General features: G+C 34.8%; 1 protein-coding gene across 1 annotated transcript; it reads left to right on the top strand.

The window, feature by feature from the left end:
* The first annotated feature begins 1,193 nt into the window (after positions 1-1,193).
* Positions 1,194-1,556, top strand: LOC148545708 (uncharacterized). Its single transcript, XM_088499087.1, has one exon. It carries the CDS (start codon positions 1,194-1,196, stop codon positions 1,554-1,556), a length of 363 nt encoding a protein of 120 aa, XP_088355213.1.
* Positions 1,557-20,279: the final 18,723 nt, after the last annotated feature.

Below are 20,279 nucleotides of genomic sequence, written 5' to 3'. Positions count from 1 at the left end.
TGCTTTATAAGTCTATGAGACACCTTCAATCAACGAAATGACACCAACATAGTACAAAAGATATGTTTTTCATAGCCATCTATAAGCAACTACTGTAACGAAGAAACATATTAACATTCAATCTACCGAATTTATTTTATGTAATGTTGAAATAAGGTAGAATTTTAAGTTCTCTTAAATCTCGCCATATTCTTACACTCTAAGCTTTTGTTTGCTTGCCATACAATTTCATAATCTTCCTTTATTTTCTTTAACCACAAACCTAATGGTACAACAACCTTGAAATTAGAGAGAAAATACAACGACCTAATTTTTAGAATGACATGCTCATACTGAAACATCGAGTGTTACCAACTTAAAACTACACTGACACTGTTATTAATAATATCAAGTTTGTGACTGAAGTGGACGCTGGTGACAGTGCATGGACCACCATGGAGGAGGTGAACTACATGGGAAATGCCTCCAGAAACTCCAACTACAATCCCTATTTGAATACTTTCAATCAAGGATGGAGGAATCACCCCAACTTCGGGTGGAGAGATCAGTAGAGGCCTCAACAAGGCTTCAGTAACAATCAAGGTGGAACGAACCAGAACAGGTTCAACAACAGACCATTCTAACCCTCTCAGTAGCAGATGGAGACACCCATACGAAGCCTCTCTGACTTAGCTACTATAGTCTCTAACCTCTCCAAGGTCACGCACAGTTTCATGGCAGAAACTAGGTCATCCATTCAAAATTCAGAGATACAGGTAGGTCAACTGAGCAAGAGGATCCCAGAGACTCCCTCCAACACTCTTTCAAGCAACACAAAAGTGAATCCACAGGAAGAGTGCAAGGCCCTCACCATGGAAGCTGAGGTCGAACCCAAGGAGGAGCCTGCTACTGAGGAACTGAAGGAGATCAAGGCTCAGGGGATGACTGAGAATATCTCCATACACATCCCTGTGAAGATGGAGGAGCCTGATGTACAACCCTCTTTGTACGTGCAAGAGGAGCATGAGGATGAGGAACTTGCTTAATTCTTGGCAGTCCTAAAAAAGCTGCAAGTCAATATCTCTTTTGTAGAGGTGTTGGACAAGCAACCCCCCTCTATAGCCTGTCTAAAGAATGCCATCTCTGAAAAGAAGGTATTGAGGGGAGATGAGACTGTGGTACTAACCAAGGTCCAGAAGAAGCTGCCCCCAAAGATGCCAGATCCCGGAAGCTTCCTAATTACCTATACTATAGGGACCATCACCTTTGAGAAGGCATTGTACGACCTTGGCTCCAGCATTAACCTTATGCCTCTCTCTGTGATGAGGAAGCTGGGTATCCAGGAGGTGCAGCTCACCAGAATCTCACTGGAGATGACAGATAAGTCCCTGAAACGGGCATATGGCATGGTGAAAAATGTCCTTGTAAAGGTTGAAAACCTTTATCTCTCTGCAGATTTCATGATACTAGACACGGGGGAGGCTAGAGAGAACTCCATCATCCTTGGAAAAGTTTTCCTAGCTACTGCAAAGGCCTTGATTGATGTGGAAAAGAGAGAGCTGTTTTTGAGGCTCTAGGAAGATCATATCCTGTTCAAGATCCCCAACCCTCATTCTCTTCCTGACAAAGGAGGTACTACTGTGCAATACTTAGTGTTTCAACCTTCTCTCTCAGTACAGAGCCTTACAGAGCCCCCAGATATTAAACCTAAGTTTGGTGTTAGGCATCCACTATCAGATATTGAGGAATGAGGTACCAATAAAAAGGTACCCAAAAGCTGGAGGAACAAGAAGATTCTAACTGAAGACTTCTCACCTGGCTTGATAGTTGTCTTCACTAGAAGTCCAGTAATTCCATATACTGTAAACAAGATCCTGTCTCTAGAACATGTTGAACTGATCCATGAGAGGACAGGAAAAAAGTTCACCATGAGGGGTGAAGATCTGAGCCCCTATGAACCTCCATAAAGGAGGTGTCCGTCAAGCTAATAACGGTAAAGAAGCGCTTGCTGGGAGGCAACCCAACCATTAGTATAGTATTCTCATTCTCTTTCTTTTCATTTATTTTAGTTTGATTTTATATTATTTTATTTCCTGTTAATTTCCATAGTTTTCCCTTGATTTTTAACGTTTGTGATCATGTGTAGCACCTAGAACAGGAACAGGAATGCATAGGAGTGAAAACAAAACACCCTGGAAGTATCCCTTACTAGCGTTGAATGCCAGAACTGGCGCCCAACGCCGGCAAGGGGATGAAAGCTGGGCGTTCAATTCCCATGGAGGAGCCCTAGGACCATTTTCTTGGTCCCCATAGGGCATTCAGCGCCCAAACCTGGCGTTGAATGCCCCCACCATTCAAAAAAAAATATGATCCACTCCTGGCGTTCAACGCCCATACCTAGAGTTGAACACCCAGGAGGGAGTAGGGGAACTCAGATTTTAAAGCTTCTTAACTAGTGGGTCCCACCCAACCCTCACCTATCCCACCTTTCATTCACTCCTTCCCTTCTCTCTCCTACTTTTTCAACCTTGATTCCCATACCCTACTTTCCCTCTTTCTAATACACACTCATCAATCACATTCCCATCACCTTTCCCGCCAACCTCACCCACTTCAAATTCAAACCCCCTCCTATTCTTCCCTCCCATATGACCGAATTCATATCCCTCCCACCCCTATAAATACCCCTCATTTCATTCATTCATACTCACACCTTCACCATACTCTTCCCTTCTTCCATATTACCCTTTATACACTTTCTTTCTTCCTTCTACATCCCTACTTGGCCGAAGCCTCTCTACCCTCTCCCCTTTCTCTTTTTCTTCTATCTTCTACTATCTTACTTTTCTTTTGTTACTATTTGCTCAAGGACGAGCAAAGTTCTTAAGTTTGGTGTTGGAAAGTTCTACTTTTTTCTTTCTATTCCTATTCTCCATGGCACCAAAAACGGGAGAATCCTCAAGAAAGAGAAAAGGAAAATCCCCCGCTTCTGTCTCTGAACCTTGGAAAACATGGAGATTCCTCACCAAGGCTTATCAAGACCACTTCTATAGAGTGGTAAGGCATAAAATGATGATTTCCAAGGTCATTTTCAGACTCAAAGAAGATTAGTATCCAGAAATCCAATAAGAAATCTGGAGAAGAGATTGGAAAATTCTGACCAACCCAATTTCAGTAGTTGGAATATTAATGGTGCAAGAATTCTATGCTAATACTTGGGTCACCAAAAAAGCATGACACTAGTGTGAACCCAGTGCCTAAAAACTGGCGCACCATGGTTAGAGAGCAAATCCTATATTTTAGCCCGGAGAGTATGAGATTGGCACTATGATTGCCTAGGATGCAAGGTGACCCACACTCTTACACACGAAGGGTCAACTCTGACCAAAGGCTGGAGCAAGTGCTTGCGGATATCTGTGTGAAAGAAGATCAATAGAGGAGGGATGCACAAGGCAAGCCCTACCAACTGGGTAGGCTTGACCTCAAGCCTGTGGCCAGAGGATGGTTAGAGCTTATCCAACGCTCCATCATCCCCACAAGTAACCGATCTGAGGTTACTATTGACCGAGCAATAATGATTCCTTGCATCATGCTCGGGAATGAGGTTGAGGTGCACGAGGTGATACCTCAAGAAATATACAAGATGGCAGAAAAGGCCTCCAACCAAGCATGACTAGCATTTCCCCACCTTATCTATCGCCTGTGCAACTCAGCTAGAGTTCGCATAGGAGGAGACACCCTCATTGAGATGGACAAACCCATCCCAAAAAAGAGGATGGAGCATGTCAGGGAGCTTGCACACGGACCACAGCACGAGCCTATTCAGCCGCCTCCACCGGAGATCCCGGAGATGCCTCAGAAAATGCACTTTCCTCCTCGTTACTATTAGGACCAACGGAACACATCTCTAGAGGAGCTGACTTCATCTGTGGATCAGCTGAGGATAGAGCATCAAGATCATTCTGTCATCCTCCATCAGATAAGGGAGGATCAGAGAATCATAAAGGAGGAGCAGCTGAGACAGGGGCGAGACATTAAAGAGCTCAAACGCTCCAGAGAATTCACCCGAGGGAGCAGTAGCCACCATCACTGAGGTGGTCACGTTTCATTCTCCCTTTTCGCTTATCTTATCTACTTTCCTTGTACTTTATTTTTACCTGTTTTCTATTCTAGTGCATGATCACATTCAATATTTTGTTCCTTTCTAGTATTTTTTTTTCTTTGTTTTGTTATAAGATATCTTATGTATTCCTCATCAAGCTTAAAAGAAAAAAAATTATTGAAAAAAGAAGCAGTAAAGGTACATAAGATTTCGAGTTATATCATGAGTTACTCTAATTATTTAAGATGTGGTGGCCTTACCTTTATTTTCTGAATGTATGAATAAACTGTGCATAATTGATATTGGAGTTGAGCATATTGGGTCTTGAAAGAATGGTGAATTTAGAGATGTATTTTGGATTCTCTGGAAAATAAAAAATATTGATTCTTGAAGCAAAAGAAACAGCAAAAAGAAAAAGAAAATAAAATAAAAAGAGAAAAAGAAAAATTTGAAAAAGCAAAGATCCAAGGCTTTGAGCATCAATGGTTAGGAGGTCAAAATTGGCCTAAAAAGCTCAAATGAGTTGCTATCCTTAACTATATGCTTATGGTGTGAAGGTGTCAAGTAAAAAGCTTGAGACTGAGCATTAAAAGTTGTGATCCAAAGCTAAAAGAGTACGCTTAAGAACTTTGAGCACCACTGTCTGGGAATTTAAGCAAAGCTAAATTCGAATCCAAAGGGTTCCCCAGTTAAGTGCTTGTGACGTTTATTTATCCGGTGGTAATACTTGAAAACAAAACACTTAGAGTCACGGCTAGGCTCAAAGGTGCAAAGCACCAAAAAGAATTTGTGTTCAAGAATCAAGAAAAACAAAAAGAGGAGAATCAATAATATCATCCAGATTCTAAGTTCCAAAGGATGCCAATATTTCAGAGCTTTAAAGTAAAGTGAGATGCCAAAGCTGTTCAGAAATAAAGAACTTATAGCCCCATTCAATAATTGGAACTGAGCTTCATTGACAACTCTGAGACCTCATGTATTTTTCTCTTCTTTTAGTCCTATCTTGTTTTTTTTTTGCTTGAGGACAAGCAACAGTTTAAGTTTGGTGTTGTGATAAGTGGATATCTTATACGCTTTTTCATAGCATTTTCATATTGTTTTTAGTTAGATTTTATTAATTCTTATTATGTTTTAGTGTGTTTTAGTGCAAAATTCACCTTTTGGATGCTACTTTGAGTTTTTGTATTTTTCCTATAATTTTAGGTGATTTTTGGGCATTTTTGGCCAAAGTTGGCAAAGTCCTGTTCAGAGATGAAGAAAGGATAGCAGATGCTGTCAAATCCTAACCTCTGTGCATTCCAACAAGCATATCTTGAGCTATAGAGGTCCAATTAATGCGTTCTTAACGACATTGGAAAGCTAACTTTTATACCTTTCCAACAATATATGATAGTTTATACTTCTTTTCCAGATCACTAACTATAACTGGCGTTGATCGTCCACATCTAGAGTTCAACGCCCAAGAAGGACCAGGCCCAGCGTTGAACGCCCATAGCTGACGTTCAATGCCACCAACAGAGAAAGGCAGCAGCATATTCACCCCCAACCTGGCGTTCAATGCCCATTCTCCAAGTTGAACGCCAGGCTTGGACGAAGCACTCAACCAAAGTGGGACCAAAGTGTATTTTAGCACTCCTTAGCTTATGTATTCTTATCTTTGTACTTTTTAATTTAAATTTAACATTTCTTAGGGTTAGTATTTACTATTTAAAGGGGAGATCACTTAGGATTAAGTATGAATTTTACGAAACACTAGACAGATCTTCTCTATTTTCTCTGTAAATTATGAGCAACTAAACCTCCTAGGTTAAGTTTAGGGGCTCTGCTTATTCCTATGGATTAATATGATTACTTATCTATTTTAATATATGTTTGATGCCATTCTATGATGTATTGTAATTCTTCATCTAAAGAATCTGGAGTGGAACGAGAGTATAACCCCTTATTCTACATGAGTTCTTGCAAGTGCTGACCCGGATAGTATTGAGCTATAAGCTTGAGAATGCATCACCTAGACCAATAATTCATCTGGGCTAATTGGGATAAGTGACATATAGTCTTGTTAGTCATGGGTAATGAGGTTTCTGTGGCGCTAAAGCTAGAACATTGAGCTTTATTCTCCGATCCGGTAGATTTGACCTTGTTTGTGGTGTTTTGGGTAGGATCAAGGGAGAATGAATTATGTGAGCTTCACCCTCGTTCATATTAAATGACCACAATCAATGGCGTTTGATATGTATTAGAGACGATTAATTGACCATGATCAATGGCGTTAAGCACTTACAACTTTGCCATAGAATGAATCATTCATTGTTAAAGTAGTCGGTAAGAAGTATTAATCCGGAAAGATAAAGCATCCTCGATGCCTTAACTAATTTCTCGTTATTTCTACATCCATTCTTTACTATTTTTCTTTATTTCCTTGTTTATGCGCATTCAACAACAACAACTCTCTTTTTGATTTGTCTGACTAAGTTCTGCAAGATAACTATTGCTTGCTCAATCCAACAATCCTCGTGGGATCGATCCTCACTCACTTGAGGTATTACTTGGACGACCCAGTGCACTTGCGGGTGAAGTTGTGCGAGTTCAATTTTTACGCACCAGTCATCTTCACCATGTTAAGCTCAGAGTTATCCCTATCGTACAGAGTCACCATGAAACACCTCGAGGCGTTCAAGTTAGCCTCTATTGCTTTCATCAGAGCTTGACTAAACTGCTATCTTATCCTTAACTATGTCTCAACCTCTCTTCCCTTCTGAACAAAGAGCTCAACCAACTTCCCATATGTGGACTTCACTAAGAAATATATTAAAAGGTTCTTTATGCCTTCACTACAAGAAAATGGAGCATTTGTAACAAAAAATTTGTATCAAATTTAAAATTGTTACAAATTATGATTTTTTCGTAACAATAATTGTTACAAAATAAGAATATTTTGTAACAATAGAAAAATTTGTTACAAAACATTTCAATATTTTGTAACAACGTGATTTCTTTTGTTACAAATTATGTTGGCTTTCGTGTCGAATTGTTGTTTTGTTGCAAAATGTTATAATATTTTGTAACAAAATATCTATTTGTTTCAAAAGCTTTAAATATTTTGTAACAAAAAATTAATTTGTCACAAAATACAATATTTTTGTAACAAGTTATTTATTTGTCACAAAATTCAAATATTTTTTGTAATTAATGAAAAATTTTGTTTCAACATATTAAATATAAGACTTCAAATTTTTTAAAATTAACATAATAAGTTATTTATGATTTATTATGTTTATTTACAATTTTATATTCAAAAATTTATTTTACTAAAAATATTTAAGTCAAATTAATTATACTAGTAAAATTTGGAAAGTATTATCGGCTTTGCATGATATATTTTTTTTTTGTTAAGAAAAGAAAAAGAAACAAGAAAGGTAGAGAAACCCTTAGAAGGTTTTGAATATAAAAAGTGATTGAGATGTTAGTGTTTGCATTCCCTTGCATTTGAAGACACAAATTTTGAATGTAAAAAGTGATTGAGATGTTAGTATTTGCATTCTCTTGTATTTGAAGACACAAATTCATCATCCTTTAGACCATAATGCTAGAAAGAAAAAGGCCGATTCTGTTGACTGATATTGTGTACTAATTGAAATTGGTCATTGATTCTATTGAACTTGTCCTAAGTTGTATGCTTGAGGGAATTTTAGCGCAAAAACTGATATAGTGTATTAATTTCAAATATACTTTAAAAAGGAACTTTTCATTAAAGATATTGGGTTAAGTAAATTTGTCATTGCTTAACTTTAGGCATATACTATCATGCGAGGGTTAAGTCATGTTCTACTGTTCTAGGACCTTGTGGCATGGGGTTCTCACATGGTTATTATTATTATTATTATTATTATTATTATTATTATTATTATTATTATGTGTTTGCATTGTGTGAGGAAGAGGATAAGAGAGAGCAAAGGGTAACAAAAGTTTATGTATAATAAATTAAGAAAATTTTAGTATATATGGTCCAATATGTTGGTGAACAATCATATAATAACTTGGATTTAGGTGCTTACTTAATATATGTTTTAATAATACAAAATGCAAGTTAAATTTGGTTTAGCATAGATGACACATATGATAATGATTGAAACTCTGTTGAGATATTTCTCTATATTTTTATCTTGTGTTTTGACATAAATTTTATTATGAAACTTTATGAATGTAAAAGCATAAAAAAAAAAGTCAAGTATATTTGTTATGAAAATTTTGGTGAAAATTGTGTTTTGTAGTGATTGTTTGACAATTGATACTTATATAAATTTAATGACTTTGTTCACTAAGTTGTGATTGAATTGTGATTAATTAGTCCAAGTTTATATATTGAATTGTTAATTCTTGATAATTTGCATTCTTGATTGGCTAGTTTTTAACTTTGAGAATAGATTCTTAAAGAATTAGTTAATTTTAACTTGTAAGTTCTAACTTAATTTTTACTCGGATGAAGATAGTGTTATGTATTATTTTTTAATTTTGGTTTTCATTGTTTATATTTGCAGGGGTACAAAATTGATGACAACATGCTAGACTTTATATTGACAAAATATGACAGAAGAGTCAAGAATTATAAATTCGATATGATACAATTTTATGTTAGGAAAAAGTTGTGTTTAGTTAAACTTGTAGAACTTATTTTATTATAAAAGAATCTTAATGACATGTAAGATATTTTAATTATCTATATGATTATATATCATATAAATGTTGAGTTAGTGGAATTAGAAAATTAATTGATATATCAATTATTTAATTAAATATTTTAAAATAAACTTTCTATTTTTGTAACTAAAACAAAATGTTACAAAATCAAGTTACATTTTGTAACAAAATTTTATGATAGAAAAATTAGATTGTCATTAAAAATATTTTGAAGATCAAAATTTGTTATCACTTTTGTAACGACTTCTGGTTTTTTGTATCAGAAAAATTTGTTACAAAATATCACTTTGAATTGTAATAGCTCCATTTTTTGTTACAAAAACTTTTTGTAACGGGAAATACTGCAATGGCCCCTTTTTTGTTACAAAATCCTTTTGTTTCAAAATTTCGATTTTTTGTAACAATTTTTTTTGTTACAAATATTACTTTTTCTTGTAGTGCTTTCAGGAGAGAGTTAACACACTACTCAGGATATTAGTGGTTATGTGCCTGAATCTACGACCATTGTCCCGATGCTAGGTCCGCTTCTCATACTCCATCTTGTTAGCCCATTTACGCATGGTCGGATCTTCACTTCGAAGAATGCCAAACCAATAGTCAAAATCAACCTCAATCTTACCATAAGCAGTGTTTCATGAGAAACCTTCTTGCATCCTTTCCCTTAAAACTCAAAGCAAAATTTGTTACAACATGCCAGATACAAAATGCACGATAAGCACTAGGTGGGAGCCATTCACAATCAAGAGCCTCCAAGGTAGCCTTGATTCCATTGTGTCTTTTCGCTATAACTAGAATCTCTAGTTGAGGTGTGACATGCTACTGAAGATGAGATAGGAAAAATGACCATGACTCTGCATTCTCACCCTCAACAAGTGCGAAAGTAATAGGAATGATATTAGAATTCTCATATTGCGCAATCGTCACGATCAAGGTACCCCTATATTTGTTGTACAAGTGAGTCCCATCGATACTAACTAGTGGCTTGCAATGTCTGAAAGCCTCGATGCATGGTGAAAATGTCCAGAAAAGCTAGTGAAAATAAACTGATGACTCGTCAACTTGGTCTCCAATTTGCACAAAACTCATCTTCAGCACTGCAATACTACTCGACATTGTTCTTTGCACACCTAGAACCCATCTGGAAACTCATTGTCCAATCCCAATAAATCTAAGCAACTGTCTTCTACTTAGCCAACAAAACCTTCCTGTAACTCACTCTGAAACCATAAATTACCTCTCTCACATTTTACAGTATCTCAATCAACACAACTGTATCAGCCCTGACCATAGGAAAGATGAATGTACATATGACATGGTAAACAATCTTCCTATGATCACTATAAATCTCTATGGGCAAACATGTATAAAGTCTATTATACCTTATGACCTCCCGATACTACCATATTCGCTGGCAAAGAGTGATCCAAATTAACCAACTACAACCTTTTCCAAATTCTTTACATTTTTCATAGTACTTAATGTGATCTAACTCCAACATTCTATACTTAATCCAACGATGGATACTATAAGTTTGGACACTTAACACGACTTCCTCTTTACTCTGGAATTGTTGACCAACTTGGAACTCAATTGAAATTGATGTATCCTATGAATCTCTGCCCCTCAAATCTGGATTCTACATCTGAAAAACCCTGTTGTGTCATAGCATTCAGGTTTAAAGTCAAAATGTGTAACGGATATTGCTGAGTTCCAGAACCCGATGGTCCACCCTGACCAATCGGAATACTCGTCCCTAAACCATTATCGCTATCCTTATTATCATGCCAGGCTTCACATCATCATTATTCCGCAGTACATCTTTCATGGGATCTAGTTCTCCACCCCTCGTTGAAGCCAGTATCATCCCAGGAGAAGTAGCCATCGTAATCACAAGCTCACCAAATGAACAATTATTACCAATTTCTCTATCATTGATGCAATTTAGATCAATTGCAAAAGATGGATATGCCACCAACATTGTTTTGGGTGCAACTATAGGCACAGATGTAGAGGCAACAACAAGACTTGAACTAGAGGCACCTGCCATTGCTATAGATTAAGGATTCTGATCGATCCTCCTAAACTAGCGACCATATCTCCAAGTTTCGCCAACAATTCATGGGTTCTCACCTTGGGAAAGTCACGATGGTAGTGAAACAAAACCTGCAAATCTTCATCACTCTCTATTACAAAAGAGTCGCACTTCACACCATCTCACACAATAGAAATTGAAATTCTATAAAATAATTTCTCCACTCGTTTGATGCCATGGACTCCCAGTTTATGTATTATAGTATTTTGCAACTTAGCAAAACTTGTAGACAGTCTGATAAAGACATTTATAAGATCCTTATCAGTAAATTTTATTTCCTCTCGCATTTTTTAATCACCATTCTGTAGTGCACAAGAACTAAAAGACTATCATCACTGGCTTTTGTGAGTACCACTCTAATAAGAGCAAACGTTCTTGTTGTATTTATAAGACACACCTGTAGCTAAATCGAATTAAGCAATTTCAATTTAATGTGAGTTAAATATGCAACTAATTCAAATCAGGGTGATTCAATTTACCCTAGAGAACTATCCTTCATAATTCAAACTGCCCTGGTTTACTTTAGTATGAACCAATCCTTCTCGTGCTCCTGCACTAGTGAATCAAATTGTCCTATTTTGATTTACTATGTTACATGCTAAATTGAGTTATACTGATTCGATTTACATAAAAATGTTTAAGATATACATATAATCTATTTTTATTTAGAATATTTATGTAATTTTAAACTATATTTATTTTATTTAGCTGATTTACCGTATATGTGATGAATATTTATATTAATATATTAAAATAATTTTGAAAGATATAATTTCTCTAATTTATATTCATTAAAGAATCAGTTTATTTTAATTTTTTAAATATAATTGTTACGATTTTTAAAAAATTATTATTAAAAATTAGTTTTATTATATTTCTTTTGAAAAGAAAGAATATAAGACAAGAATTGCTCGAGTAATGATTGGAGAGAGAAAGAAGCTAATACAAATCAGCACAAATTAATGAGTTTTCAATGACTCAGTTAATTATCATAATAATTTATAGAATAATTCTACTACACATACAAGCATTTTTTACATATAAGTTCATACAAGTTAACCTTAATTCAACAAAATTCACTTATATAATACGCGTGAAATCGCATTGTTCCTCCTCCAACGTTTGTATCCCACGTTTCTCCTCCTCCTCTTTCTCTTTCTCTTCCTTCTTTTCCTTCTTCTTTGCATTTCTCCTCCTTTTTCTTCGCGTGTTTCATCCTCATCGTCGTTCTTTTTATACTGTCTTTATTGCTGCATTTTTGTCCTCCTCCTCTTTCTATTGATTTTGCAATATTATGTATTTTTTATTTTTGTTTGATTTTTTTCTCCCAAGAAGAATTATAAGAATATGAAATAAGAAGATGAAGAAGAAGCAGCAGCAGAAGATGAGGAGAAAGAAGAGAAAGAGTTTTGAATTATGAAGAACTTATTAGAATAAAAATACATCAAAATATTTTCAAAATACACAGCAAATTTTCTAAAATACACCGAAACGAGAGTGGAACATATTCATCACAATAACAATCAGATTCAGAACTCCTACATAGAAATTTTGTTATAAATGCACAAAATTTTTTTCTTTAATACATCTTTTCTTCTTCTTTTTTTCTTTATTTCTTTCTTTCTTTTAGTTGAATGAATGTGGGTTCACCCTCTTCCAAGTAATTTTACATCATTATGTGTTTCTTCTTCCTCTTTGTTTGATTTTTTTTATTCTTGTTAAAAGAGTAAAACAAGAAGAAACTTGAGAATGTAAAACAAGAAGAAAAAGATGAATAAGAAAAAAAGGAAGATGATGAAATCAAGATTTGAAAATTAATTTTGAATAATTATCTCGTTGTTGAAGATAATGAATTATTCAATTTCAGATTGTCAATTGAACCAAAGTGAAGTGGATTATTGTTTTAAATACAATCAAGTGGTTGAGGTGTGGTTCGATTCTACTTAATATTTTCATTAGTAGTTTTATGGTTCTGATGTTTTTGTTTCTGAAAATTGATATTCATCGCTAATGGTTTGAATTGAATGTAATGTAGGAGTTTTGCATTAAGGAAAATTTTTTTGTGTATTTGCAGCAAATTTTGGTGTAAAACTAAGATATTTATGTGTGTTGTTTAAGAGTGTATGTGTACTGATAAGTTCAGCATGATTCAAAACTCTCCTTCTCCCTCTTCCTCATCACCATCATCATCATCTTCTTCTTTTTTTTATATATTTATCTTTTCCTTCTTATTTTACCTTCTCAAGTTTCTTCTTGTTTTACTCTCTTAACAAGAATAAAAACAAAAAAAAATATAATAAAGAAAAAAATACATAATGCTGCAAAATTACTTGGAAGAGTATGAACTTATATTCATTCAACTAAAAGCAAGAAAGAAATAAGAAAAAAAAAGAAGAAAAAATTACAGCATTAGAAGAAATATTTTTGTGTAGTTGCAGCAAATTTCGGTGTAAAACTAAGACATTTATGTGTATTGTTTAAGAATTTTCAGTGAATTTGTACTGATAAGTTTTGCATAATTCAAAACTCTTTCTCTTCCTCCTCCTCATCTTTTATTGCTTCTTTTTCTTTAATGCTTTTTTTCTTCTTTTTTTGTATTTCTTTCTTTCTTTTAGTTGAATGAATATAGTTCATCATCTTCTAATTAATTTTGCAGCATTATGTATTTTTTCTTCTTCTTTGTTTGATTTTTTTTGTTTTTATTCTTATTAAGAGAGTAAAACAAGAAAAAAATGTATAAGAAAAAAAAAGATGATGATGATAATGAAAAGAGTTAAGTATGATTTTGGTCTCTAAGGTAGGGGGTAAAAAGTTTTTTAATCCCCAACCTTTTTTTGCATTTGAATTTATTCCTAAGGTTTAACTTAGTTTTAAAATCATTCTTTGGACAAAAATACCCTTCCCCCTTCTTCCCTAAAATCAACCAAAAGCAGAAGCTGAAGCTGAACCAGCAGCTGAAGTTGAACCAGAAGCTAAAGCTGAAGCAGAAGAAACAACAATGAAACAATAACAACCAGAAGTAGAAGAACAACAATAATAATAGATAATGAAATCAGAAAAACAATAACAACAACAGAAGCAACCAGAAATAAAAGAATAATAACAACAATGGATAATGGAATCAGAAGAAGAACAACAACAAAAGATACAGAAGCAGAAGCAACTAGAAGCATCAACAAATCCACAAATAAAAAAATTAAACAATATAATTAACAGAAGAAATAGAAGAATTGGAACCCTAGGAAGCACAGCGACGAGTGACCGGCGAGGAGAGCGGCGACCGGTGAAGAGTAGCAATGACCAGCGACCGAGCAAGGAGGAGAAGCAGAAACGGCGAACGGCGCATGATGCCTAACCTTGCAATGAGATCTAGTGGCAAGGACCGAACGACGAGGAGCAGGGGCGGCGGCGAGGAGCAGCAGCGGTTGCCCTTCCTGTAACAACCCCGGTTTTCGAGAACGCGAAATCTTTTCTGAAAGTACGGATTTCTCTGGAAGATCAATAAGGGGAAAACCTTTGATATATCATCAAGTATCTCAATCCTCATTTTTATTATGTCATCTTTAAGCTAGAACCTTTTCCGAGGCAAGCTCGATAACGCAGTCACGAAGGACATAGTTTTTGAACCATATCGGTTAGGAGTTTTGATTCGGTTTTTCATAAATAGTCTTAGTTTGACAAACCGGACTCGATTTATGAGAGAAGAGATATAATAGGATTATATTATCATTATATTAGTATTAGAAGCTTCTTGAATAATATTATAAGGTTATCTGGTCAGTTTTAGTTAAAAACAGAAAATCGGTTTAATCGGGTTCACAGTTTACTGGTGCAGCTTAGCACCAACACTCTCTGATGACTTTAGCAATGCTAAGGCCTCATTATACATGTTTTACTCTCATAATAAATATGTTACTAGTGTCATTTATGCTAGTAGCTCAGAAAATAATTTTTAGAGATGTTTTTACAAGTGTTCCGATACATCTAGTTTTAGTAGTTATACACTGAGATATTTTAATATTATTTTAATTCACCTCCAAGCCAACCAATCACAACTCACCCTACACCCCCAAAACCCCCAATGCTGGCTCATTTTCACTTTGTGGCCAAAAATAGGAAGAGAGAAAAAGAGAGAAAAGTTCTTAGTTCCAAATCTTCAAAGCTTGATTTCTGCTGAACTAAAACTCAAATCAAAATTTCAATCTGACCAAAATGATCCTTTCTTCTATCTCTACATGATCATATGACTTATCAAGGCTGGAATCAAGGTGAGTTAGCTGCACCATCTCTCTTTTGATTCGGTTTCAAGGAAACATGCTTAAACATGTGTTTTCTTGATGTTCTTCCTTAGGAATCATTCTTAACTTGACTTGAGGGCCAAGAAATGTGACTTTCCAGCAAGTCTAAGGTTAGAAATCACTTCCTAACATGCTGAGTGAGATTTGGTTAGTTGAGGGTTTTTGGATTTAAAGTTGTTCTTGATGTGATTTAGGAGGAAAAAGTGCTTAAAGACCACCTGAAAATCTAACTGAATTAGGAGCAGCAAAACCAGGTAGGGTGTCACGAAATTAATCTTGATTATTTTTGTTTGAGATGTGTGAATGTTGTATTATTTGGCTGTGCTAAAAATTAGTTGCATATATGATTGATTCTTGGTGAAAATTTGGTGAAATTTTGATGAAATTTGATGAAATTTAAGCCATAAAGTTCATGTTCTTGGGGCAGCTGGAAAAACAAAACTCTAGGCTTAAATTGAGGTTCAATTTATGTTGAAATTATGTAGAAAAGATGGGGTTTTAGTGGCTGCTAATTTATTATGAATTATAGTAAAAATCGGTTGCTGAAAAGACTGAAAAACGGGTAAAAGCAGAGAAAGAATTTGAAGAATTTATGAAGAACATGAAGAACACTTTGAGTGTGATGAAGAACAATAAAGAACAGGCTTTAGATCCTTAAAAGGGCAAGGAAGTAAAAATTTTGGTGTTTAAGGAGTTATTTAGTAATTTCTGAAAGTTAGGGTGGTAAAAGTAGAAATATTAAAAGTTACGGGTGGTAAAAAGTAAATTTTAAAGGTTAAAAGTAAAAGGTAAGTTAATTTTTGAAAATTAATGATAAAATAATAAAAATAATAAAATAATGCAAAAAAGGCAGTTTTCTGTAAAAGTTTTAGAAAGACAACTTTAAGCACAGAATCTCATAATTACCTTCATAAAACACTTAGGGAGTGGTAAGAACATATTAGTGAGGCAAAGATAAAAGAAAGATAAAAAGATAAAGAAAAGATGAAAATCAAAGAAAAAGTCTGTAAAGTTTTAATGACAGAAAAACAGACAGAGACTAGTGAACGAACTAGGGCAACTTAGTTAGTACTTGAGTTGCGACTAGGGTTAGGTATTATATGAAAAGTTAAACTGTTTCAGTATAGACTTAATGAACCTATACTTGGGACAGGCTAACTATTCATACCGAAATTTACATAAGCTTTACATAAATACGTTAAGCAGAGAAATCAGAACAGAATAAAGAAACACAGAGAACAGAGTAAAGTAAAGAGATAAAGAGAAAAAGAGTACTATAGATACAGAGAAAAGAGTAATCAGAGAAAAGCAAAGAGTTATAGAGAACAGAGTAACCAGAGCAGAGTAAAGGGATACAGAGAAAAGAAAAACTAGAACAGAGCAAAGAGATAAAAGAGATGAGTAATACAATAAAGAGATATTGTTTGCTTATTCGTTGCTTAATGCAACCCAAGAGATAATGTTTATTATCTGTTGTTTAAAGCAACCCAAGAGCTTCTGTAGGGAAACTAGGATACCTACAGCAATTTTCCGTTCACAAGAGCTTCTGTAGGGAAACTAGGATACATACACCAATTTTCCGTTTACAAGAGCTTCTGTAGGGAAACTAGGATACCTACAGCAATTTTCCGCTCTCAAGAGTATATTTTCTGCGAGTAGAAAGCAGAGGCTGTCTCAATAGAGCTGCTAATAATTATATGCGCATTTATTTGAACGGAAAATCGTATCTGGGAAATCGGGATTACTCGTGACCGGATAAATGTCGGGATTGCGGGCAGCTAACCGACACATGAGCTCATGGCCTGTACTAGGACTAGACATGCATCATTCTTGTCTGTGCATCATTCTCTGTTGCATTCCTACTTGTATGTGATCTATTTCTTTATGTTTGTTTGCTCGGGTGCTATGTCTGTGCTTTACCTTCTTGTATTCTTCTGCTTATGTTCTGTTCTTTATTTTTCTATCTATTTTTAACTTCTGTTTACTACTTTACTGTATTCTATTATCCATATGCTAATCAAAAAACGAATAAATAAATGTAACTAACAACCCCGACCCTACTAAGAACTCCCCAGTTCTTACCCCTTCTCTCCCTTCCTCCCCCTCAGACGGAGACGGGCGTGATCTTCTATGAGTTCGAGGACCCTTACGTCTACGAGGATCCGGTACATCACATTTACTTCATTATGGATTTGGAGCCTCGTATTAGACGATATGCGTTACCTAAACTTCCTCTGTCTAGCCCGCATTTTGACCCCGATGCTCCTTACGACTTTCCCTTATCCTGGTTACACCCTGACGCACCTGGGCATCCTTTTCTCGATAGTACCAGACACCCTATACCAGCTCAACCCTTGAATGAGGCGGCACCTGAGCCTATCATACCTGATGAGCCCGAGTTAGCTGGTGACTATGTACCTGTGATTCTACCAAAGTGGGACTTTTCCCTGAGCCGATCCCCGACTTTCCACAGCCTGATGAGCCGGCACTACCAGACGGTGGGATAGCTCCTATATACGCAAACAGACCTGTGCTCGCGAATGATTTTGTACATAGTGACAGCAGTGTTTCTGGCAGATCTGAGGGTATAGTTGTAGCTGCGGATAATGAGGAGGAGGAGGATCCTGAGATAGAGATAGAGCAGGATGAGGAGATGAACGAGCCTCACGACGATTCTCCAAACGACCACATGTAGATATAGCTTGACAGCCGTAGGGGCATTCTTTTGATGACACTCTAGTCTGACATTATCTGATAGTTAGTCTCTCACTTGTGTTAGTACACCCGAGAGCTAGGAGCTATATAGTGGTTAGGCTAGCCTGGGTGCCAGTTTAGCGGCTTTTTATATGGGCCAGGCCCTGGGAGTGTCGTGTATATATTAGCTACGTAGGATGACGAGGAGGTAAACTAACTTGATCTTTTGTAAATGCTACATGTTTTGTTATAGTGTACATGATGTGTATTATCTGCTATATTTCTATATTTCTCTACACTTGCTTTTATTGCTCTCAATGTATGCTTGTTTATTTTATATTATCATCCGCAGTGAATAAAAAAAAACGTTACTCGTAAAATTGGCAACGTTCTAACAGGGAACAGGCTTATATATTAAGTAATAGTTAATAATTAGGAAGAACAAGTTGGTAACACTTAGCTTCTTGTATGACCATGGCATACTGGGAGTTGGGTCGTTACACTTCCCCTTCGTTTCCCTACCTTCCCTTCCCCCTCTTCTTCCCTGAACCAACCCCCCTCCCCCCAATGTGATTCCCTTCCCCCCTTTCCCCCTTAACCCGTTTTTTTTTTTTTTCTCTTTTTTTTCTTTTCTCTTAGTTAGGGGTATTTTTGGAATAAAAATTAAAAATTTGGTAAAAATAACGATTTTAAAACTAAGTTAAACCTTAGGGACAATTTTGTAAGTAAAAAAAAGTTGGGGACAAAAAAAAATTTCAACCCCTACCTTAGGGACCAAAATCGTACTTAACCCTAATAAAAAAGAAGAAGAAGCAGCAGCAGAAGATGAGGAGGAGGAAGAGAAAGAGTTTTGAATTATGTAGAATTTATCAGAATAAAATACATCAAAATATTTCCAAAATACACCGCAATATTTTCAAAATATACCGCAAGTTTTCCAAAAAATATTGAAACGAGAATGGAACAGATTCATCACAATAACAATTCAGATTCAGAACTTTTACATCGAAATTTTGCTACAAATGCACAAAAATATTTTCTTTAATTTTGAATCAGGCAACATCATCAATATGGCAAAAATTCTACGATAACGATAACGATGATACATATAAGAAAAAAAAGACGACGACGATGACTATAACGATGATGATCATGATGATGAAGATGATGGAGGAGAAGGAGGAAAAAGAAGGAGGAGAAGATATTACAATGAAAAAAATGAGGAAGAGGAGGAGGTGATAGTGTTGGTGACGACGATAACGAAAGAGAAGAAGAACGTGCAGCAGCGACACGAAAAAGAATTTGCACACGTGAATACAAATAACTTGTATGAACTTATATCGAAAAATGGCTTGTATGTGAAGAATAATTGTTTACCGAAACAATATATTCTTATTGGTATAATGATAAGCAATGAAAAAACAAATAAAATTATGTAGTGAAGTGATTTTTTAACCAAATCACACCGAGTTTTTTTATTGTTGTTATTGCCGCTTTTTTTTTCTTCTTTTATTTATTTTTTTTTTTTATTTTCTTTTATTATCATCATCTCATTTTCTTCATTTTTTTCATCTACTTCTCTTTTATATGTAGCAAAACTACTTAACACAAAAATTTTAGTTCATAAAAAATTTTAAAAAAAATTATATATACAGAATATTAATACTCAACTAACAAAATATATATATAGTATAAAAATTTCAGTGTATAATATATAAATATTTTATAGGTCACATGTCCAAAAATTTATATGTAAAAATTTATATGTTATATTAATAAGTTTTTGTACTTTTCAATAAATCTGTATTAAAAAAAACGCAGAAAAAGAGAAATGTGTGACGCATACACACATATTTTTTTGTCAAATTTATACCAACTTAATTAATTTGATTACAAAAACGTATGTGTCATAACATCACTAGAAAAGAAATTCTCTATTTCAGAATACATTATGATTGCTTTTTATATGAAAGACTATTTTGGTATACAAATTTTGTTTTTCTTCAAAAATCATTATTAATTACTCATTTTACATATAAAAAAGGAATTAACCTAAGGATAAAATAATAAATCCAATCTTTCATCAGTAACGTGGATGATATGCTGATTGTTTCATATGCAGTTTGAAAATGTGATTATTTTTTATTTTTATTTTTCGTCTTTGATTGCTTAAGCAGAAGAATAAAATAGTTATACTTTAATGTCAGTTATTTAGTCACTTATCTTAAAGTAATTAAAAATATTTAAAACTATAATAGATGTGTATATCAGCACAACATCAATTTATAAATATTTTCTTAACAAAGATCACATGAAAGGAGAAATATAAAATGAGTATAATAATTAAAAAGGAGATCCAAATAATTTTAACTACAAAAGTTTTCCATATAAGTACATTGAAGAAAGTATGCTG

The sequence above is a fragment of the Arachis ipaensis genome, chromosome B9 (genome assembly GCF_059453495.1).
Source record: "Arachis ipaensis isolate K30076 ecotype BB chromosome B9, ASM5945349v1, whole genome shotgun sequence".
Taxonomy (NCBI): Eukaryota; Viridiplantae; Streptophyta; class Magnoliopsida; order Fabales; family Fabaceae; genus Arachis; species Arachis ipaensis.
Note: the sequence above shows the minus strand (reverse complement) of the source record. Positions and strands in the feature narration are given on the sequence as shown.

Excerpts from the sequence above, each read along its gene's own strand:
- LOC148545708 (XM_088499087.1), top strand. The coding sequence starts at position 1,194 with ATGCCAGATCCCGGAAGCTTCCTAATTACCTATACTATAGGGACCATC.